Raw genomic sequence first — 22,128 nt, 5'->3', positions numbered from 1 at the left:
TGGGGGAGGGAAGGGGGCAAGAAGGCCTCCATGCTGCCTCTTATCTTTTGGCAGCCGTCGTTAGAGCGGCAGGGGGAGAGAGGCAGAGGATGTGGTTAGCACAAGCACCTCGCTGTGCAAAAGCACATGAGTTTCTCCAGTGTTCGTCATCTGCCATCTCACAAGGACGATTCCCCCGCCTCTCCTCTCACAGTTGATCCGACATTAGCACCGAGGGCTTGGCCCCCTGCCCACCAGCATCTCTCTGCAGGGTTTACTGGTGGCCTGCTGTGCCTTGAGGTGCATCCCCGCCTCTCCCACTGCCGAAGGGCTGGAGTCTTTGTCTGAGCATGACTGGGAAAGGCTGGTGGTGTCGGCACTGCCATGCATCTCCTGTTGTGATGGGGTGCCTGAGACACCCCCCCCCAAAAAAAAACAGGCTTTGCACCAGCGCTGCTGCTGCAGGAGCCACGACAGTGGGCAAGAAACCATCTCGGTCCGGCTGAGAGTTTACTCCTCGTCCCAAGCCCGGGCTGCTTGGCCAAGGCTGCAGCTGGACCAAGCACGGAGGCTCTCTGGGGGAGCTTTGGCTGCTTCTCGCCTGCTGCCAGAGGTTCCCCCAGCCCCTTCCCCGCTGGGAAACTGAGGCAGGGAGTGAGGCTTGCCCCTGTCCTGGGAGAGGCGGTGGAAAGAGCCGGGCTGCCAGAGCGGGGCCCCTCTTCCTCGGCAGCGGCTCTGGGAGCCTCATCCCCGCCTCCAGCCCGCCCCGCCGGGCTCGCCGGGACTGGGGGGCGGCGGTCGGGGCCCCGGGGCGCTGCTCGGTTCTGCCCGCCCCGCCCCCCCCCCCCCCGGCTCCTGCCTCAGTTTCCCCCGCTGTGCCCGGACGGGGCGGCCCCTCCCGGTCCCCGCCCCGGCCCCATCCCCGGTGCCGGCCCCGGCCCCGGCCCCGGTGCCGGCCCCCGCCCCGCCGCCGCGCAGCGCCCGCGGCCGCCGGGCCATGGAGCTCATCGAGCTGCGGGAGCTGCAGCCGGAGCCGCGGCCGGGCCGGGGCCGCCTGGAACGGACCAACGCGTTGCGCATCAGCCCGGCCCGGCGGCCCGGCCCCGGAGCCCACCCCGACCCGCGGCTGACGGCGGCACCGGGCGCCGGGCACCGCTTCGAGCCGCGGCGCCGCGGGCTCCACACCTGGTGCGACCTCTGCGGGGACTTCGTCTGGGGCGGCGGCAGGAAGAGCCTCCAGTGCCGCCGTGAGTACCGCGCCCCGGGCCGCCCGCCGCCGGGCACCCCCGCCGGGCATCCCGCCGCCGGGAGCTCCCACCGGGCACCGGGCACCCCGCCGCCGGGCACCCCCGCCGGGCTTCCCGCCACCGGGAGCTCCCACCGGGCACCGGGCACCCCGCCACTGGACACCCCTGCCGGGCTTCCCGTCACCGGGAGCTCCCACCGGGCACCCCGCCACCAGGCACCCCTAACGGGCCTCCATCCCACCACTGGGCACCCGCACCAGGCATCCTGCCACTAGGCACCCCCACTGGGCCGCCATCCCACCACCGGGCACCCCTAACAGGCATCCCACCACCGGGCACCCCTACTGGGCATCCTGCCACCAGGAACCCCCATCGGGTACTGGGCATTCCACCACTGGGCACTGAGCATCCCGGTAGTAGGCACCCCCACTGGGCATGGGCATCCCAGTACTGGGCACACACAGCGGGCAGTGGGCGTCCTTGTACTAGGCACCCCCACCAGGTACCGTGCATCCCAGTACTGGGCACCCGCACTGGGCACAGGCCTCCCAGCACTGGGCACCCACACTGAGCACAGGCATCCCAGTACTGGGCACACACATTGGGCACAGGCATCTCACTCACACCAGGCATCAGGTGTTCCCGTACCAGGCACCCGCACTGGGCCTCCGGGCACCAGACACTCCCACCGGGCACCGAACATCCCGGTACTGGGCACCCACACCAGGCAGCTTGGTACCAAATACCCCCACCAGGTACTGGGCATCCCAGTACCAGGCGCTGAGCATCCCAGCCGTCAGGCACCCACACTGGCCAGCCCAGGCAGGGAGCACGGGCACCGCGGTACCGGCCAGCAGCATGGCACAGCACCGCGTCCCACGTGAGTGCTGCATCCTGCGGCCCTGGCGCCGGCACAGCATGGGCAGCCAGCTGGCACCGGGCACCAGTACTGGCATCGTGCACCAGCCCTTGCCCCACCGGGCACCGGTACCCTCCCCGGCACAGTCGCTGACCCTGACACCCAGCACCATGGTGGTGACGCTGGTCCTGTCCCCGTCCCCAGACTGCAGCTTCACCTGCCACTACCGGTGCCGGGCCCTGGTGCGGCTGGACTGCAGCGGCCCCCCGGGCGCTGGCGACGAGGACGATGGCACCGAGCAGGCGCTGGAGAAGGACACCAACGTGGTAGGGCCCGGCCCGTGTCTGCGAGGGAGGGTGTGGGCAGGGGGTGGCCAACCTGGGGGCTGCCTGGGCTGGGGGTGGCCGTGCCGGGCTGTGCCGTGGGAGGCCGTGTCATGTCATGTCGTGTCATGTCATGTCACGCCAGGCTGTGCTGTGCCACACTGTACTGGGCCATGCTGTGCTGTGCTGTGCCAGGCTACACCGAGCCATGCTGGGCTTTGCTGTGCCGTGCCAGGCTTTGTTGTGCCATGCCGGGCTGGGCTTTGCTGTGCCATGCTGGGCTGGGCTGAGCTGAGCCGGGCTGGCCTGGGCTGTGCCATGCCCTGCCGTGCCGTGCCAAGCCATGCTGGGCTGGGCTGGGCTATGCCGTGCCACTCCAGGCTACGCCATGCCGGGCCGTGCTGTGCCGTGCCGGACCACGCCGCGCCGTGCCCGCGCTGTGCTGCCCCGCGCCGTGCCGTGCCCCCGCCGTGCCCAGGCCGTGCCCAGGCCGGGCCGGGGCCCGGGCGGGCGGCGCCGGGCGCGGGTGAAATCACCGCCGGAAGCGGGGCCGCGCCGCGCCGCCCCCGGCCCGCGTCAGCCCCACGGCCGGGGCGGGGCCGGGACGGGGACCGGGGCCGCGCCGAGCCGAGCCGGGACCGGGACAGGGACCGCGATAGCCGCCGGGCTGAGCCGAGCCGGGACCGGGCTGAGCCGAACTGGGACGGCACCGCGATAGGGACCGGGCGGAGCCGAGCCGAGCCGGGACCGGGACCGCGATAGGGACCGGGCGGAGCCGAGCCGGGACAAGGACCGGGACTGTGCTGAGCCGAGCCGGGATAGGGACCGGGGCCGGGCGGAGCCGCGCCGGGACAAGGACCGGGCCGAGCCCAGCCCGGAGCGGGAGCGGGCTGAGCCGAGGCGGGAGCGGGCAGAGCCGGGCCCCAGCCCGGGGGCCGGCCGGGCTGGCGCGGGGCCGGGTGTGCCCGTGTGCCCGCGGGCTCGGCGGGACCACGGGTCGGGCGGGTCGGGCCGTGGCCACCGCCGTGCCCGTGGCCGTGCCCGTGGCCGGGGCGGCGGGCGGCGGCTGCGGGGCGGCGGCGGCAGGGCTGGCGCTGCGGCGGGGCGGCGCGGGGGGCACGGGGGGCAGCACGGCCAGCAGCGGCTACTGCAGCCAGGAGGACTCCGACTCCGAGCCCGAGCTCTTCTACACCGCCCGCACCTCCTTCGGCCGCCGCCCGCGCCGCCGCCAGGTCGGTTCCCGGGCCGCCGGCCCTGACGTCACGGGGGGACGGGGTGACGTCAGCCGGGGGAGCGCACACACACCCCCGGGGGCTGGGTGCTGGGGAGCGGGGGAGGGTGGTCCTGGTGCCGGGGCAGTTGTTGCCCCGCTCTGGGGAAAAGATGGGGTGAGCGCGGTCCTGCCGTGGGGCAGGCGTGGGGTGAGCATGGTCCTGCTGTGGGGCAGGCGTGGGGTGAGCGCGGTCCTGCCGTGGGGGCAGGAGCGGGGCTGAGCACGGCCCTGCTGCGGGGTGGGTGTGGGGATGAGCATGGCCTCGCTATGGGGCAGGTGAGGGGGCGAGCATGGCCGTGCCGCGGGGCAGGGTGGCCCTGTCCGGTTGGACGTGGCACTGCGGGGCAAGCGAGCCACAGTGGGGTGAGAGGGGCTTTGCCGCCTGGCATGGCTGCCCCACGGCCTCCCGGGGCTGCAGCTGCTCCCGGAGGGGGCAAAGGACAGTGCTTGGGGCTGACGGGTGAGCCGCCCCTGGGGCAGCCTCACAGCTGTCCTCTTCCCGCGGGGACCCTAGCAGGGTCTGGCAGCACCTGCAGGCCATGGGGTGGCCAACAGGGCTGGGAGCCCCGGGTGCTCTCCAGCCCCACAGCGCCGCGGGGACACGTGCAGCTCTGCGCGGCGGCTCTGCGGCCCCACGTAAATACTCATTAGCGGGTGCCGGCGGCGGGGACGCCGAGCTAGGATGCCTGGGTCCACCCTGCGCAGGGCTGACACTTTGAAGTGGCGTGCCAGCAGCACAGGCGGGCTGCACCCCCAGCCTGGCCCTGCCCTCCTGCCCCCAATCCCGGGGTGTCCCCGTGGGCGCCCAGCCTGCCCCGCCACCCCGGTGCCGGGCTGGCGGCTGCTGGCGCTCTGCCTTGGGGACGCCTCTCTGATCTGGGGTGCCAGGAGGGGACACCCAGCCCTGGGATATCTTCGTGGTGGGTTCACCCATCCCTGTGGCCCCAGGGATGGGGACGAGGCCTGGGGCAGGGGGGTGGCCGGTGGCAGTGCCGGTGTCCCCGGAGCAGGGCTGGGGCTGTGGTGAGCTCAGCTGTGCTTAGCCGGCACAGCCCAGCTCAGCACCAGCTGAGCTGATGCAACTCTGTGCAACTGTCTGTGCGTGTGTCAGCCGGTGTTTCGGAGTGGGCTGGTGGGCGGTGGGACGCCGGGGCGGGTGGAAGGGTCCCCCCCAGCCACAGTGCCGCTCAGCCCAGCTGCTGTCGTGCAGGATGAGCCCAGCGAGTGGGAGAAGACAGAGCTGGACCAGGCGCAGGTGGAGCAGCGGATCAAGGAGTACAACAGCCAGATCAACAGCAACCTCTTCATGAGCCTGGTACGGGGCCGGTGCAGGGCTGGGGGGGTTGCAGTGCCCTGCCCCGGCCCCACTCACACCCCCTCCGTGTCTCCCAGAACAAGGATGGCTCCTACACCGGCTTCATCAAGGTGCAGCTGAAGCTGGTGCGCCCCGTCTCGGTGCCGGCCACCAAGCGGGTCCCCTCCCTGCAGGCGGGGCGGTCAGGGCTGCGCGCCCAGGGGGTGAAGCGCCGTACGTCCTTCTACCTGCCCAAGGGGACTGTCAAGCACCTGCACATCCTCTCACACACGCGCGCCAGCGAGGTCATCGACGCCCTCCTCCGCAAGTTCACCGTCGTCGACAACCCCCGCAAGTTCGCCCTCTTCGAGAGGTCCGAGAAGGATGAGCAAGGTATCACCCCAGGGGGCCCCTGTCCCCGTAGCAGTGGCCGTGTCCCCGTGGTGCAATGTCCCCAGGTTGGTGGAGTCCCCCATGGTAGTGATGTCCCCCATGGTGGTGGTGTTCCCATGGTAGCAGTGTCCCCCATGGTGGCAGCAGCCTCGTGGCAGTGGTGTCTGACATGGCGGTGGTACCCTCCCTGGCAGCAGTGTCCCCACAGTGGCAGCTTCCCCTGGGCAGCAGCATCCCCATGGTGGCAGCATCCCTGTTGCAGTGGTATCCCCCTTGGTGGCAGTGTCCCCCGTGGCTGTGGGGGTGTCCCCCATGGCAGCAGGCTCCCTTGTGGCAGCAGTGTCCCCCATGGTGATGTCCCCACGGCAGCAGCATCCCCATGGTGGCAGCATCCCTGTAGCAGCAGTGTCCCCCGTGGCAGCGGTGTCCCCATAGTGGCAGCATCCCCATAGCAGTGGTATCCCCCTTTGGTGGCAGTGTCCCCTGTCACCTTGGGCCTGTCCCCCATGGCAGTGGTGGTGATGCCCCCATACTGGCAGCATCCCTGTGGTGGCAGCATCCCTGTAGCAGCACTGTTCATCGTGGCAGTGATGTCCCCATAGTGGTGGTGTCCCTGTGGTGATGTCCCCCGTGTGATGCGTGGCTGCCATTGCAGTGTACCTGCGGAAGCTGGCTGATGAGGAGCAGCCCCTGCGGCTGCGGCTGCTGGCTGGCCCCAGCGAGAAGGTGCTCAGCTTCGTCCTGAAGGAGAATGAGACCGGGGAGGTGAACGTGAGTGCGGGGATGGGGAGGGGACCGGTACCTGCACCCCCTGGGGGACGTGGCCGTGGCGGGGACGATGCCACGTCCCCGTTGCGATGGCAACCCGTGTGCCCACAGTGGGACGCCTTCACGCTGCCGGAGCTGCACAACTTCCTGCGCATCCTGCAGCGGGAGGAGGAGGAGCACGTGCGCCAGCTGCGGCACCGCTACGCCCGCTGCCGACAGAAGATGCAGGAGGCCCTGGCCACGCGCATGCCGGGGTGACAGCGCCAACCACACCCGTGGCCAGCCAACGCGCCGGGACCCTTGCCTGCCGGCAGGCGGGAACACCGGGGAGGGGGGTGGTGAGGGGTGCCCCGGGACCCACTGGGCCATCGCAGCCCCTATGGGGCTGGCCCAGGGAGTGGGTGTCCCTGATGGGGAGTGAGTGTCCCCTGGGAGTGCGGGTGTCCCCGCGGGAACGAGTGTCCCTGGGGGGAAGCAGGGCGTCGAGCACCAATAAAGGCATCTGGGTGACGAGGCTTGGCCTGCGGCGTGTCCTTGGCGGGGCGGGCCGGGCCGGGCCGGGGCCGGCGAGGGGGGGACACGACGACCCCCGGTGCCGCTGGGGCGGGCGTGGTCACACGTGGTGCGGGGCCGCGGCGGGGCTCGAACCCGTGGCCCCAGGGTTCCCGCCCGCGCCAGGCGGGGAGGCGGGCACGCCCCGTGCCGCTCTCACGTGACGCGGGCACCTCCGCCTCCTTCCCGAGTCACGTGCGGGTGGCATCGCGGGCGCCGGAAGTGTCGCAGCGGCGGCGGCGGCGCACGCAGGGAGGCGCTCGGTCGGCGTCGCCGGGCGGCTGCGGGCCGCTTCCCCCCTCCCCCCCCGCCCGCCCTGCTCCCGCCGCCGCCGCTGCCGCCGCCATGGGCGCCAGCGGATCCAAGTCGCGGGGGCTGTGGCCCTTCGCCTCCCCGGCGGCGGGCGGCGGCGGCGGCGCCGAGGGCCCCGGCGGGCAGCAGGCCCTGGCCCGGGCGCGGGCCGCGCGCGCTGCCACCCCCTTCGTCTTCACACGCCGCGGGTGAGAGGGCGGGGGGGAGGTGGGGGTCTCCGCCGCTGGGTCGGTCCAGGCCTCCCCGGCGCGGGAGAACGGGCCCTGGCCTTCCGCGGGTCCCGGGGGACGGGAGGGCAGCCCCCTGGCAGCCGGCGGGCCGGCAGCGGGCAGCCGCTGCAGCCCTCCCAGGGCTGGGGGTGCCAGCCTGCCCCGGCTCCCTTCCCTGCCCGGGGCGCAGGAAGCCAGGAGCCGTCGTCAGGCTCTTACCTACCCGCCTCCCTTCTCCTCTCGCCAGCTCCATGTATTACGATGAGGATGGGGATCTCGCCCACGAGTTCTACGAGGAGACAATCGTTACAAAGAACGGGAGGAAGCGTGCCAAGCTGAAGAGGATCCACAAGAACCTGATACCTCAGGTAGCGTGGAGAAGGGTGGGGGAAAGTGAGTGCCGAAGCACCACGGTGACGGCAACAGTCCCGGCTTTGCCTTCTCCCTCAGGGCATCTTGTCAGGAAGGCAAAGGCTTTCTGCTCACCCGCCCAGCTCCTGCCTCAGAGCCCTGCTCCTATGTGTCCTGGCTTGCACCCATGTCACCTGGTGAGGCTGTGGCAGGAGGAGAGCTGATGACACCCTCCAGCTCCCCTTTCCAGAGAGAAGTGGTGCCCCAGCCCTTTAAAGCTGCTAGGCTGGGGAAGATAGCACAGCTGGGTGTGTGTTGTGGGGTGCAGAGTGCCAGGCAGCCATGCACAGCCATGGTGTCCCATCACTGACCACCTCCCCCGAGGTTCAGGGTGCTGCACTTGCTCAGACGGTGTCACGTGGCCGTGGAGGGCCAGGCCCTGCCTTTGGGAGCAGCAGCCAAAGCCTGTCACTCGCTGATGTGAGTGCACATTTCCCGCAGCCGCCCAGTAGTGACAGTGGTGTTGACAGCTATGTGGTTTGCACAACAGTGCAAAAGTCTCCTCTTAAAATAAGCAACTGGGGTGAAGCCAGGCAGGGGCTGGGACACCGGTTGAGGGTCTTGGTGCAGAAGGATAGCCTGCATGTAGGGAAGCTTCTGGGGGCATAAATGGAGAAAAGGGAGGATCAAACCAGGGCTGGAGAGAGACCCTGCAGGGGTATTTCCTAAGTAAGCAGAAAGGCAGGGCTCTAGTGAGCACCTGGGGTGAGCCATTGGTGTGCTGCGAGGGGTGAGCAATCCCCCGGTGGGAAGGGACCCCTTTGAGTGCTGTGCAGGCAGTTATGGGGGACGGATTCAGCGCCGCTCCCTGGGCTGGCGTTCTCACAGAGGCAGGCTTGGACTGTGGGACTGACTCCTCGTCGATGTGGGTTGAAACTCACCTGGTTGGAAAGCTCGGCTGAGCTGGAGAGAGCAGGCCCCGAGCCCCTGCTCTACCCCCCAGCCAGGTCCTCCCGGTGCTGTAACAGGAGAAGGCTTGGACGGAGCATGGGAAAGGCGCCTGTAGCTGGCGTGGAGGGAGCGTGCATTCAGCAGCCTCTCCTCTGGATAGAAAGCTGCTTTTCTTGTGCGCCAGCTGCCCTGGCTGCTTTCTCTCAGAGAGCTCTTTTCATTCTTTTAAATCCCGTGAATGAAAGGTGCCGGATGAAAAGCCCAGACGGCCAATATCTGCCAGTCACGCACCAGCTGCTGCACGGGCAGTGCCTGGCAGAGCAGCTCCCTCCTTTCTCGCCCTGCTGAACTCCAGACCCGCCATGTGTGGCAGCCAGCCGCGCCTCTCTCAGCTCTCCAGGGACAAGTTCGAAGGGCAAAGTGCTTTTGCTTTGCATGGTGCTGTTCAGGCGTACTCAGTGTCACGGCGGCTTTACGGACTCGTGTTCCTTGAGAGCACGATGTCCTCTGTCTGTACAGGGTGACTTGTAGGGCTCGGGGCTGTCATTTAGTGGTCTTCTCTGCTCACCACTCTGACTCTTCTTTCAGGGCATAGTGAAACTAGAGCACCCTCGCATTCACGTGGATTTCCCAGTGATCATCTGCGAGGTGTGAGTCGCCAGACGTTGCTGCCTGTGGGTGGGAGGCCCTGCCCCGCCGCCCCCAGCCTCACCAGGCGAGGCTGCGTCGTGTTCCCACCCAAGGAGGACTCTGGGCGTGTGGCGGGGACGGCAGCTCTCCCCTTGCCCGGAGGTGAGGCGGGACGGAGCAGGCCGGGCTGGGCTTGGCTAGCGCTCCTCGCAGGAGATGGGTGACCTTGTGCGACAACTGCTTACAAACATCCTCGCTTGAGTCAGAAGACTAAAATACCTTTTGTAGCCTCTAGCCGACCGTTTGATGGGTAACTGGAACTGCAAACGAGCTGCTGTGTGTGAGCTGTTAAAGGGAGAGGGAGCCTGCACTTCTCACCAGACAAAATCCCCTGCTTCTCAGGTATGCGGCCCAGGGAGAGCCAGGGCAAGGTAGTGTGCTGCCCGGGGCCCTGAAATCCCTTGGGCCCGGTGGTTAGATGGCCGGTGTTGCGGCACGTCGCTTGACACGGGTGTTATGTGATGCTCCCCCGAGTGGGTCTGTTGATGGAGGATGAAGGCTAAGGTGGGGCCGGTCTCGAAGCACGTCTGGCTGGCTGCTGCGCTCCTCTTGGGAAGGGGATGGAGGTCAGATGCCACTATCTTGGACCTCGGTCTCTTCCTCCTGTGTGTTTCCCCGCTTATGCCAGCTCTGGAGAGGTTGGCTTTGCTGCTGCCCACAGTCCCTCTGCCTGCAGGAGATCTCTGCGGTCCGTGGCCGTTGCTGGCAGCAGTGAGGTCCCCAGCTCTGCAGCAGACTTGCCTCCCCCGTTAGCAAGCTGGCTCCTGCCGGGCACTGACCCTCGCCCGCTGTGGGGCCGGGCTGCTGGGCAAGGCATCTCCTCCTAACGTCCTCACCCCCCACTCCCGTCTTGAACGTACCTCCCGGTGGGGTGGGCCTTGACGGAGCTGAGCAGGAAGGAAATAATTGCTTCCGCCCCCATCTCTTGAAAACAATCAATTGGTGTGCCTGCCCCGGCTTGGAAATCTCCCTGGCGATGTGAACTACGGTTCCTGCCGCGTCCCAGCTGGCGGCAGGAGGAGAAACGCGATGCACTTTAAAGGGAGGCTTTCTGCTCCGTCTTGGAAGGTCCTGCTCTTTTCTCCTCTTTCCTCCCGCTTGAGAAGGTCGAGGTCACCTTGGCAGCACTGAAAAAAACTCTCACCCCTGCGTGCGTGCCCTGGGGTGCCGAGCTAGCTGCTGCAGGGCTGGGGAAGGCCTGACCCGTACCGTCCCTCGCCAGCACCCTGCGCCACTGCCTCCCTGCTCGGCTGCCGCCGGACCAGGCGGATGGAGGAGGACTGGCCGTGGGGCAGTGGGCACAGCTTTAAACTGGGTCAGAACCTGCTTCCCACAGCAGCCGACTCGGCTTTCCTCCTCTTTCGTTCCAGAACTTATTTACTTTCTAAGCACTTCAGACGTTTGCTACCTCGATTTTTAATTTAAGCCGCTGGCACTTGGCTGCCAGCCCTGTCGGCGTCTACGTTGGATGTATTCATCCCCGCGCCCACCGAGAGCCACCCGGGCGTGGGGCCACATTCCCAGCTTCGGGGAGATAATGGCGGCGTGGCTGTTGCCGTCTTCCTGTCACCACCTCTTCCCTCCGCGTCCCCCCATCCGCTGTTCCCATCGACAGGAGCGAGCACGGAGGGTGAAGCATGCAGGGTGAAGTGGATGTGCCAGCTGCTGCCGCACAGGGAAGCAGGCAGGGCTGGGCAGAGCTCCGGCTGGGAGCTGTCTACACTGTGATGCTGGGTGCTTCTTTCGACACCTTTTGTTCTCCTGCTTGCTTGAAAGAGTCTTGTCTTAAAACAATCACCCACTGAAGTGTTTCTTATTCGCACCACCTGCTCTCGAGTTTGTCCCGGGCCGGATCTCCCTGGGAAGGGCGTCCCTCGGGCTCTGCAGGAGAGCAGGAGCTGCTGTCCCCAGGAAGAGGAGTGAAAGCCGTGGCCAGGCTGCCTGCGCCGCCTTGCCCCGCTGCTGCCTGCAGGCGCGGGAAGCTGCACTGAACGCCCTCGGGTACAGGGGAAGGCGGAGGAGGAGTGAGGAGGGAGCTGGTGCCGTTTGCCTGCCCCAACGGGGAGCCCCTCGCCTGGCCACCGGCCAAAAATCTGCTGACAAGGCAGGGCCCGAGCCCTGCGGGGGGCAGAGACCGAGACCGGCTTAGCAAGGATGCTTTTGTCCTCCCTGACAGGCTGCCCACCCTTCCCCCAGGGCGTCAAACATGCTTCCCCCAAAAAAACACGCCTTCTCCCACGCCCCCCATGTCACCGGAGCGGCAGCGAACCTCCGCAGGCTGCCAACAAGCTGCGTCCTGCCCCGCTTCTTCCCAGGCTGGTGGTCCCCCGAGCAGCCGGGCCCCCTCCCCTGCGCCGGCCTCCAGCCCTCCTGCAGCAGCAGGGCCTTGGGAGCGCCGGGAGGGATCTTAAAAATGTGAAGGTCGCTGTAAATATTATCTGTGTCCACTGTGGTGTTGGAGCAAGCAAAAAAAAAAAAAAGGAAAGTTTTCCTTTTGATTCTTTTTTTTTTTTTAATGATTTCTGTGCGACGTTGTGCTTTCCCGTGTGGATGTGTAGCCGAACCGTACTCACTGACACTAGGCTCCTTGCTCCTCTAGCGTGCGGGTAGGACCCATGGGTTTGGGAAACGTACACTATTTATGGTCCTTCCTCCCCAGTGCATCTGTCCACTTTTGTTAAATTTCAATAAAATTATTTGTAGAGCCCGCAAGTCCAAGAGCTGTCTTACTGCAGAGGGCAGGTGGGTGAGTGGTTGTGCCCGTGGGCGGAGGAAGGAGAGCCAAGGGGAGGTGGGCTTTGCCCTGCCGGTCTGTTTGCCACCGGCACTTCAAGCCCCCTGTTTTTTAGGAGGGGGGTGTTTGTGCACGCACGGCTGAACTGGTGGCAAAGGAGCCGTGAGTCACGGCCATTTCCAGGCGCTCTGATTTGGCAGATGGTGCTGGCAGGAGCTGGTGGCTCTGTCGGGCTGTGACTCTGCTCATAGCTGCTGTGACATACTTTAAATATATCGCTAAAATGTGTTTATGTGAATGTATATAATTTTCTTGTTCAGCCCACTGGGGTTGGAGCTCGGGCCCCTCTCCCCTCCCATGTGGGGAGGGAGGTCTGGAGGGACCTCGGCGGCAGCAAGGGACCCAGGCGTCGCGGGCAGCCCAGCCTCAAGCCGAGCTCTTCCCATCCCTCTCCCCGAGCCCCGTGGGGGGGAGGATCCGCCTGTCCGCTCCTTCATCGCCTGCCCTGCCAAATCAGTGCCTCATTAATCACCAGGGCCTGACGACTTTCTCGAACCCAGCGTGACCCTGTGGCGGGACGTCGCCTGTCCCCCAAGCGGTGCTGGCTGTCTGCGGGGCGAGCGTGATCTCACTTCGTACCCCGCATCCTGCCCCTGGCTGCCCTGCAAATGTTTTCCTGCGGCCACTGCCACCTCTCATCATTTCCTCCACACAAGCCGGCTCGGAAATGAGCCGCTGACGAAAGCTGTAATGAGCGTGAGCTGTGCGGCGTGTCCTGCCAGCGCTTCGCCTTGCAGGGGACGAGGCTCTGGGACTTTTGCCCATTGATCCCTAGGGGCCCCAAACCCAGATTGTGGTGGCCTCGAGGGGGACTGGATGGCTGTGCAGGGCGTTACGGCTCAGTGAGGTTCAACAAGGTGTGGCTCATTGTCTGTTGGGGCCACCTCCCCTCCTGGCCCGGCGGCCACTCCGTCCCCAAGCCGAACACCTTGCCCAGCCCTGTACAGAGTGAGCAGGTGTGACTAATGTCCCATTGGTGTGACTAATGCCCCGTTATCCTGCATCCGTGAGGGATTTACAGCCCCCCGGCTGCCCGTGTGGGACAGCTCACCTGTCTGGCTCGCCCCGGCCGCTGCCCTGTGCCGTTCTCTGCTGGCGTTGGCAAAGCCATGCGGGGCTGCTGTGCCTGGCTAGGAACAGCTTCAGATCTTGTGGTCAGCGGGGTGAGACAGGAGAGGGGAGACTGGATGTGGCCAGCTGCCCCCTCCCAAAACCCAGGGTCTTCCCTGTGGGAAGGGAGGAGGGAAACCGAGGCAGGCAGTGCCGAGCCCTCCTGGGGGGACGGCAGCAAGAAGCGGTGATGTGCTTCCAGCCCTCCCGGCAGCGGAAAGCTGTGACCCCTTCAGTGCATGAGGCTGCGGAGGGTGGAAAATTTTAGGCATTTCTGTTGCTGGCGAGGGAGGCTGTTTACTGCCCGGAGGGGAAGGGCAGCGCCCGCCGGCGCTGGGATTTCTTGGCTCCCCGCAATCTCCCCCAAGGGTTTTGCCAGCCAACGCCTGGCCGGTGGCTGGCCTTCCCTGCCCCTGCCGGCCGGGCTGAACCGTGGGGTGCAGCCTGGGTCTGGAGTGGCCGGCTGGGACACTGTGCCCGTCCCCGGCGGCACTGTTGCCCTCATGGTGGGCGCTTTGCTGCGAAAGCTGGCACCCGAGCAGGTCCCGCTAACTGGAGCCATCTGCGGGTGCCCGTGGCCCTTGGCTCAGCACCGCCAGCACCGAGGGCCGGCCCTGAACAATGCCGGGCTTGGTGCTCCCACCCGCTTCCCGGGGAGCCGGTGGGCGGCCAGGGAGCACTTCCGCAGATTCAGCCCCGTTTCCTTCCCCCGCCGGCCCCGGCACACCCTCGCGCTCTGGCCCTGGTGCTTCCTCCAAGGGGGCACCCCGATGGCCCCTGGCTGCCAGGGCCAGCCCTGGCCAGAGCAGGCAGGGGATGGGCAGGACACGGGGAAGGCCACGCTGCCAGTCCCTGAGCCCTGCCTGTCCCGCTGCCTGCCTGGGAGGACCCGCCAGAGCCTCGGCGGCGCCCCGGGAAGGAACCCCCCCCCCCCCCCCCCCCCCGGTCCTGCTGTGCCTGCAGCCCCCCTTGTCTCCCCGGGCAGGAAACCCGCGGGGCCGCGGCTGAGTCAGCGGCACTGACTGCCCCGGCCCGCACAGGACGTCCTGCCCGGCATGGCACCGCCCTGGGGACACCGCTGTCCTGGGGACACCGCCATACCAGGGACATCACTGTCCCGAGGATACCACCCTCCTGGGGACACCGCTGTTCCAGGGACACCACCATCCTGGGGTCACCACTGTTCTGCGGTCACCACCATCCTGGGGGGCTCCACCACTCTGGGGACACCACCATACCAGGGTCACCGCCATCCCGGGGACACCACCGTTCTGGGGTCACCACCACTCTGGGGTCACCGCCATCCTGGGGACACCGCCACCCTGGGGACACCGCCATACCAGGGTCACCACCATCCTGGGGACACCACCATTCTGGGGTCACCACCACTCTGGGGTCACCGCTATCCTGGGGACACCACCGCCCTGAGAACACCACCATACCAGGGTCACCACCATCCTGGGGACACCACCACTTTGGAGTGACCATGATCCTGGGGACACCATCATCCTTGGAGTCACCACCACCCTGGGGACACCTCCATTTTGGGGTCACCGCTGCCCTGGGGCCACCAGCGCCCTGGGGACACCCTCTCAGGATCACCGCCATTTTGGAGACCCCCTCACCCCGCCTCGGGCCTCAGCGCCCCCCGCGCCCCGCAGCGCCCCCTGCCGGCGCCCCCGCGGCCCCGCCCCGCCCCCTTCCGCCGGGCGGGGGGGCGGGGCCTCCCGGGCCGTACCAAGCGCAGCGGGACGGGGGGGGCGGGTGAAGCGCCCTGCCCGGTGCCGCGGCCCCCGCGGAGGTTTGTGCGGGGAGGGGGGAGGCCCGCCGCCGGTCCGCCCCCCCGAGACCCCGCCGTGGTCCGCGCCGCGGCAGGGGCGGGGGCCGGCCGGGGCGGGGAGGTGGCGCCCCCGCGGGTGGTGCGCGCCGGGGAGGTTTAAAGCGGGCGGCGGGGGGGAGGCGGCGCCGGTGGGAGCCCGCGGCGGGGGATGGCGGAGCCCTAGTGAGAGCCGGGCGGGGCGGCGGCGGGGGGGAGTGGGGCGAGCGGCGAGCGCGGCCGCGCCGCGCCGCGCCGCGCCCCGGCCCGGCGCTTTGTGTGCCGGTCGCGGACAAAGGCGGCGCCGCCGCGCCGGCAGCCGGGGGAGCGGCGGGGATCCGGAGCGGTGGGGGAGACCGGGAGCGAGGGGAAGTGGGGGCGGAGGGGACCGGGACCGGGTCCGGGACCGGGGGTGAAGGGGGCCGGAGGGGACCGGGCGGGCGGAGCCGCTCGGGACAGGGGTTCCCAGGAACCAGCCCCCGGGGGCTCTGCCCGCCCCCCTCGGCCCCGGGCGGGGGTTGTGGGGAAGGGGCTCGGGGCAGGGTCTGCCTTGGGCGTGCGGGCAGAGCCGCCCCTGCCCGCACCCCCTTCCTAACCCCCCCTCTCCCCGCTGCCCCCAGGCCCCGCTGGGCAGGATGCGCGGGGGCTGCGTGGCGGCGGCGGCCGTGGCCGTGCCCTGGCTGGCCCTGCTGGCCCTGGCCCGGCAGCCCCCCGAGAAGCCGTCGGCCGCCCCCCTGCTCACCCGCCGGCCCTTCCTGGTGGCCTGGAACGTGCCCACCCAGGACTGCAAGCCCCGCTTCCAGGTGCCCCTGGACTTAAGCCTCTTCGACCTGCAGGCCTCCCCCAACGAGGGCTTCGTGGGGCAGAACCTCACCATCTTCTACAAGGAGCGCCTGGGGCTCTACCCCTACTACACCAGCCAGCACGTGGCCGTCAACGGCGGCGTCCCCCAAAACAGCAGCCTGTCCGAGCACCTCGCCCGGCTCCAGGAGGGCATCAGCAAGTACATCCGCTCGCCCGCCAAGGAGGGGCTGGCTGTCATCGACTGGGAAGAGTGGCGGCCCATCTGGGCTCGCAACTGGAAGCCCAAGGACATCTACCGGGAGGTGTCTCAGCATCTGGTGTACCAGCGGCAGCCCACCTGGTCCCGTGAGGAGGTGAACAAGCAGGCGGTGTTCGAGTTCGAGTCGGCCGCCCGGCAGTTCATGGTGAGCACCCTGCGCGTGGCCAAGAGCTTCCGCCCCAAGCAGCTCTGGGGGTTCTACCTCTTCCCCGACTGCTACAACCACGACTACAGCAAGAACAAAGAGAGCTACACCGGGCAGTGCCCGGACGTGGAGAAGACGCGCAATGACCAGCTGGCATGGCTCTGGAGGGAGAGCATGGCCCTCTACCCCTCCATCTACCTCGACGTGCTCCTGGCCTCCACCCCCAACAGCCGCAAGTTCGTGCGAGCACGGGTGATGGAGGCCATGCGCATCTCGCAGCAGCACCACGACGGCTACTCCCTGCCTGTCTTCGTCTACACCCGGCCCACCTACATCCGCAAGCTGGATGTGCTCAGCCAGGTAGGGCTGCACTGCTGGGATGTCCTCATCCCAAGCACCTGGGCTTGGGGGGACAGCTGAGGTGTTCCCTCTGCCCGTGTCCCATCCCACTCCTGTGGAGTGGGGTCGCTCTGGAGGCCGGCGGCTGCCCTTACGGTGTCACTGGCACCTCACGGTTTGGCTGTCCCTGCGTGGGGCCCTTTGGCATGGGGCCGCTGGTGCATGCGGCTGGCCCCAGGGAGCAGAGGGGGTGCCCAGTCCTGCTTTCCTCCTGGGGGGGTGACAGTGTGGGCACCTGTGGCTCAGCCCCTCCATGGGTGGGTGATGAGTGCCATGAACCTGCCCCTTTATGGGCAGGGTGTCCGGCAGCAGGACAGGCACCGATGGTCACTGTCCCTGAGGAAGTGCCTGGGAGGTGCTGCAGGATTCCTGGGTCCTGGCAGCCGGGACCCTGGGATACGTGAGCCCACAGCCCCTGTGCTGTGCTGGCTTAGCCCCAAGGAGAGGAGCGGTGGTGGGGAGCCTTGTCCCCAAGGAGCTGGGACAGTCACCTCTTCCCATGGCCTGGAGCAAGGATGGGTCTTCCCTCCCTGACCCCGCTGCAGGCTCTTTGGCGTGCACCGTGCTGGGGGGTGTGGGTGCTGCATGAGGGCCTGTGGGCACTAACCAGGCTCTGTCCCCACAGCCAGACCTGATCTCCACTATTGGAGAGAGTGCGGCGCTGGGTGCAGCTGGGGCCATTTTCTGGGGTGACGCGGACTACACCAAAAACCGGGTAGGTTTGGGGTCAGCGTGCCCCTGGGGTGGTAGCTGATGGGTGGGGGGTAGCCTGCCCCTATAGGGGGACCAGTGGCTTGAGGGTGGGGTGTCCTCTCTGTCTGAGGCGCTTCTCTCCCTGTGACACCCCAACATGCCCCTGATGCCCCCCTTTCCCCAGGAGTCATGCCAGATCATCAAGAACTACCTGGAGGAGGACCTGGGCCGCTACATCGTGAACGTCACGACGGCGGCACAGCTCTGCAGCACGGCGCTGTGCCAGGGCCGGGGCCGCTGCCTGCGCCAGGACAGCACCGCCGACGTCTTCCTCCACCTCAACTCCACCAGCTTCCAGCTGCGGCGCCGGGATGGGGACCACTCCCAGCGCCCCCTCTTCTGGGCCGAGGGCCAGCTGTCCTCTGCTGACACCCTCTTCCTACGGACCCACTTCCGCTGCCATTGCTACCAGGGCTGGCAGGGCAGCAGCTGCCAGGTGCCCGCTGGGCCCCGCAGCGATGCCTCTCAGCCCCTGGCACTGCTGGGACTTGTGGTGCTGTTGCTGCTTGCAAGCTGGCGCTAACCCCTCCGCCCCGGACTGAGCTGCCCAGGCACCCCCTTTCTGTGGTGGTGTAGGGGACCTATTTAAGATATTCCTACCCTGCCTGTGAGGCAGCTCATTATGGGGGGCTGCCCCTCACTGTGCCGGGAGAGCTGTGTGACTGCCGCACCTCTGCCCTGCCTGCTGTGGGGCAGGGGTCTGGGGGGGGGGGGGGGTCACCTCTCCTGTTGTAAGGAGAGGGATGGGGGCGAGGGGGGCATGGGGGTAGGGAGCGGGTGCTGTGTGGTGCTGAGCCCCTGTGCGCTGCCCCACACCGAAGTGCTTTACCTCGAATAAAGCTGAGCGGAGTGTGAGGGGGGTGTGGGCTGATTTGGAGGGGGGTGTGTGTGTGGGGGGGTGTGCACAGGCACCCTGCTTGTTGCCTAACCCTCCCCCCCAGGCATCGCCTCCCGGGGGTGGGCGGGGGCTACGGGAGTGGGTGTGCAGCCCGGGGAAGGCGGTGCAGGGGTTACAGCTTCCCCCGTGGGGCCGCTGCCGCCCCGGGTGGGAGCCGCGGGAAGCAGCGGCGCCCAGGCCACCCACGTGCAGGCCGCCGCGGCACCGCTCCCCGCGGCCACGCCTCCTGCCGCGGGCTCCGCCCCCGCGCTGCCCGCCGGCTTCCCCGGCGTGGCCACGCCCCCCGCCGGGGACACGCCTTCGGCCCCGCCCGCGGAGCGTGGGCCGTGGGCACGGCGGGACCGGGGGTGCGGGCCCCCCCAACCCCCCGGGTCCGGGACAGCGGCGTGGGGACGCCGTCCTGCGCGCCACGGCGGGGGTGGGTACGGCCCTGCGGCGGCCGGGGACAGCCCTGCTCCGCGAGCGTCCCCGAGCGCCGCTGTCCTGCGCCGCGAGTGTCCCGGAGCGGTGCCCTCGCGTGGCTCCCGCCCCCTGCCGCAGCGTCCGCGGCGCAGCCCGGCTCTGCCTTTGCCCCTGCCCTTGCAGCCGCTCCCAGCCCTGCCCCGTCCTTGGGCTGCCCGTGGGCGCGGCCCGGCCCCGCGGTGCCGGGACGCCCGACCCTGCGTGGCACCGCCACCTCCCTGCAGCCCCCTCGGCGGCTCTGCGTGGCCCAGCGTCTGCTGTCCCCACGCGTGCCTGTCCCCACATGCTGCCCTCCTGTGTCTGCTCTCCCCACGCATGAGTATCCCTAGATGGTGCCCTCCTGCGGCTGCTGCCCTGTGCCGTGACTGTCCCCAAACCGTGCCCTCCTGTGGCCGCTGTTCCCACGCGTGAGTGTCCCCGGACGGTGCCCTCCTGTGCCACCACCGTTTCCCGGGGTTTTTCCTGCCAGGTCCTGCCCGATGCTGTGAGCTTCCCCCCAGCAGTGCCCTCCTCCTGCCAGCTCACGGCCGATGCCCTGCACTTCCCCGGCGGCGCCTGCCCGGCCCAGCCCAGCCCAGCCCACGTCCGTCACTGTGACCTTGACCCCCCCCCCCACCCCGGCCGTGTCTGTTTGTCTTTCCAGCGCAGCTCATCGCCGGCTGGTCACTGGGTGTTGACTCTACGCATTCCTCCCCGGCCAGGCCCGCCACCGCCAGTCATTGACTGGGGCTGGCACGCTGCTGTCCCGCTCCGGCGCCGCCGTGCTGGGCTCCGGCTGCTGATAACTTGGGGGACGTCAGGTGAGGAGGTGGGAGAGGTGACCGTGGGTGACTGGCACTGCTCGGGGACAGGGGTGTGGATTAGTGCTGGCCCCGGCTTGGGCTGGGGATAAAAGCATCGAGGTCTGCCCAGGTCTCAGCCTGTCTCGGCTTTCCCTAGGCAGCTCCGGCACCCATCCTGCGCCTGCTGGCAGCATGGCATTGGGGTGGTCCTGCTGGGTCCTCCTGCTGCTCCTGCCCGCCCTGGCTCATGCCGGGGGGCCCGGCCCCGTCCTTGTCAACCGCCCCTTTGTCACCATCTGGAACATCCCCACGGAGCGCTGTGCCAAGAAGTACAATGTCACCCTCAACCTGGAGGTCTTCGATGTGTTGGCCAACAACCAGCAGTCCTTCATCGGGCAGGACATCACCCTCTTCTACAGCAAGGAGCTGGGGTTCCTCCCCTACTACACACCTGAGGGGGTGCCAGTGAACGGGGGGCTCCCCCAAAACGCCAGCCTGCAGGCCCACCTCCACCAGGCCACCAGGGACATCAAGGTTGCCCTGCCCAGCCCTGCCTATGGCGGGCTGGCCGTCATCGACTGGGAGAAGTGGCGCCCGCTGTGGATCCGCAACTGGGCCTCCATGGACATCTACAAGCAGAAGTCGGAGGAGCTGGTGCGGCAGCAGCACCCGCAGTGGCCCCCGGAGCTGGTGAAGAAGACAGCCAAGCAGCAGTTTGAGCAGAGTGCCCGCAACTTCATGGAGCAGACCCTGCAGCTGGGCAAGACCCTCCGTCCTGACGGCTACTGGGGTTTCTATGGCTTCCCCAACTGCTACAACAATGACTTCAACAGCCTGTCCTACACCGGGATGTGCCCGGTGGTGGAGCAGCAGCGGAACAAGGAGCTGTGGTGGCTCTGGGAGAGCAGCCGGGCGCTCTACCCCAGCATCTACCTGCCCTCCTGCCTCAATGGCACCAACAAGGTGCTCGCCTATGTCCGGCACCGCATTGCTGAGGCCTTCGCTGTCCAGCATGGCGTCCTTGACACCGGCATCCCTGTCCTGCCCTACTCCCAGATCGCCTTTGACCTCACTGCTGACTTCCTCTCCCAGGTGACGGGGACATGGGGACAGTGGGCACCTCCTGGGCTGATGGGCTGGTGCTAGGGAGTTTTTAGCTCTGCTGGGGCGGCGCGGGGGCTTTGGGCACCATTGACTTCTCTCCCCTTGGGTGCAGGAGGACCTGATGAACACCATCGGGGAGAGCGCGGCTCAGGGTGCCGCCGGCATCGTCCTCTGGGGCAGCAGCCTCAACTACAGCACCTCCAAGGTGAGTTCGGTGGGCGGCACTGTGCCACCACCTGCAGGGACCCCCATTCCCCAGGTGTGCAGGGCTGTGACACTGCATGCCGTTGTAGGAGATGTGCCTGCGACTGAAGGACTACGTGGAGGGGCCCCTGGGCCACTACATCGTCAACGTGACGGCCAGTGCCGCTCTGTGCAGCCAGAGCTTGTGCTCTGGCCGGGGTCGCTGTGTGCGCCGGGAGAACAAGCAGGGCTTCCTCCATCTCGACCCCTTCCGCTTCACCATCGACCTGCAAGCCGGCAAGCCCTGGCTGGTGGCGCAGAGCCTGGAGTCCATCAACGACACCTCCCGGCTTGCTGAGGAGTTCATCTGCCAGTGCTACGACAAGTGGCACGGACCCCACTGCAACACCCAGGGCTTCGCCGAGTGACCTGGCCCCCCACGCTGGGGACACTGGGGCGGGCAGGGTGACACTATCCTGCGCACCCAGCACCCTCGCCGTGGGATTTGGAACCCGACTGCGGGGCTGCTAATAAAACCAGTAAGCACCTGCGAGCGTCTCCTTGTCTTCTGCCGCAGCACATTTTGGGGTGGACAGCAACACTGGTAGTGCCGTATGATGCTGCCAAGGCTGTGCATCAGGCCAGGGGTCTGGGAGTGTAGCACCTCAGAGAAGCCAGAAAAAAAGAGGAAAATTTGTGGGAAAAGACATAGGAAGGGGAATAACAGGGGTAGAGAATGAGGAAAGGGGGAATGATGGGGAGCACCCAGTGAGTGGAGGCAATAGGGGTGAAAAGACGTGCCTGTGTGGCTGCGGCCTCCCCAGGCATGCAGGGCTGCAGTGTGAAACCAGTGTCCCCACTTTGATTTTCTCCTGGATGACTTTATGCAAACCAGTTCAGTCCTGGAATGATATGAAAGATCACCGATTTCTGTAACTCAGGCTGCTGACTCAGCAATACCTATTTTAAAGTAATTGGGAGAAGGCATGAGATGAAACACTGCTTTCCTGGTCCAGCTTAGATGAAGATGTTGGCATCTTCATCTGGATGTTCAGCTTGGGGTGTGGGAATCACATAGTTCTCTGATCTTAGGTCCTAATTTGGGCAATTGCTCTGTGATGGGACTGTGCTGTGTAGCACTGCATATTTACTGGGGACTTCTACTTACAAACTTGCACCCTTATTTCTTATGCTGGTCGATGTAAACCACTGCAAAGCGTGGACTGTCCTCCGCAGCATGTGTGACAAGCTAGCTCTCACCAGAAAATGAACTCCCTGCTCAGTAAAAAGGAAGGGCAGCTTGAAGCAGCATCAAGTTTAGATGCTTCAATTAAATGCTCTTTGCTAAACTGTGCCTTGGTAAATGCTCTTACCAGAGGTCCTTCCTTCAGTTGCTGGGTAATGGGTTGTCTCCTCCT

At 67.2% G+C, this 22,128-nt stretch overlaps 4 protein-coding genes across 9 annotated transcripts; all 4 read left to right on the top strand.

Moving 5' to 3' along the window:
• The first annotated feature begins 943 nt into the window (after positions 1-943).
• RASSF1 (Ras association domain family member 1) lies at positions 944-6,651 on the top strand. 3 transcript variants are annotated; one of them, XM_087744919.1, is made up of 6 exons: positions 944-1,226; positions 2,290-2,411; positions 4,892-4,996; positions 5,074-5,368; positions 6,024-6,139; positions 6,248-6,651. In XM_087744919.1, exons 1-6 carry the CDS (start codon positions 977-979, stop codon positions 6,392-6,394), a joined length of 1,035 nt encoding a protein of 344 aa, XP_087601045.1. In that variant the 5' UTR covers positions 944-976; the 3' UTR covers positions 6,395-6,651. The 3 variants fall into 3 exon arrangements, with proteins under 3 accessions (XP_087601045.1, XP_087601046.1, XP_087601047.1); XM_087744920.1 differs by lacking the exons at positions 944-1,226; positions 2,290-2,411 and adding an exon at positions 3,486-3,640; XM_087744921.1 differs by lacking the exons at positions 944-1,226; positions 2,290-2,411 and adding an exon at positions 3,802-3,829.
• A 270-nt stretch (positions 6,652-6,921) lies between these two features.
• Positions 6,922-10,995, top strand: TUSC2 (tumor suppressor 2, mitochondrial calcium regulator). The gene is made up of 3 exons (XM_087743944.1): positions 6,922-7,188; positions 7,457-7,577; positions 9,100-10,995. The coding sequence occupies exons 1-3, from the start codon at positions 7,034-7,036 to the stop codon at positions 9,163-9,165; spliced, it is 342 nt and encodes a 113-aa protein (XP_087600070.1). The 5' UTR covers positions 6,922-7,033; the 3' UTR covers positions 9,166-10,995.
• Positions 10,996-15,016: 4,021 nt separating this feature from the next.
• On the top strand, positions 15,017-17,978 carry HYAL2 (hyaluronidase 2). Its single transcript, XM_087743943.1, has 4 exons — positions 15,017-15,107; positions 15,542-16,489; positions 17,154-17,243; positions 17,406-17,978. The coding sequence occupies exons 2-4, from the start codon at positions 15,557-15,559 to the stop codon at positions 17,802-17,804; spliced, it is 1,422 nt and encodes a 473-aa protein (XP_087600069.1). The 5' UTR covers positions 15,017-15,107; positions 15,542-15,556; the 3' UTR covers positions 17,805-17,978.
• A 235-nt stretch (positions 17,979-18,213) lies between these two features.
• On the top strand, positions 18,214-21,243 carry HYAL1 (hyaluronidase 1). 4 transcript variants are annotated; one of them, XM_087743885.1, is made up of 5 exons: positions 18,214-18,597; positions 19,290-19,441; positions 19,581-20,515; positions 20,640-20,732; positions 20,821-21,243. In XM_087743885.1, the coding sequence occupies exons 3-5, from the start codon at positions 19,616-19,618 to the stop codon at positions 21,136-21,138; spliced, it is 1,311 nt and encodes a 436-aa protein (XP_087600011.1). In that variant the 5' UTR covers positions 18,214-18,597; positions 19,290-19,441; positions 19,581-19,615; the 3' UTR covers positions 21,139-21,243. The 4 variants fall into 4 exon arrangements, with proteins under 4 accessions (XP_087600011.1, XP_087600010.1, XP_087600012.1 ...); XM_087743884.1 differs by having other exon boundaries at positions 19,285-19,441; XM_087743886.1 differs by lacking the exon at positions 18,214-18,597 and having other exon boundaries at positions 18,971-19,441.
• Positions 21,244-22,128: the final 885 nt, after the last annotated feature.

The sequence above is a fragment of the Nipponia nippon genome, unplaced genomic scaffold, assembly GCF_047370975.1.
Source record: "Nipponia nippon isolate SJK-2023a ecotype South Korea unplaced genomic scaffold, ASM4737097v1 scaffold_9, whole genome shotgun sequence".
NCBI lineage: Eukaryota > Metazoa > Chordata > Aves > Pelecaniformes > Threskiornithidae > Nipponia > Nipponia nippon.
Note: the sequence above shows the minus strand (reverse complement) of the source record. Positions and strands in the feature narration are given on the sequence as shown.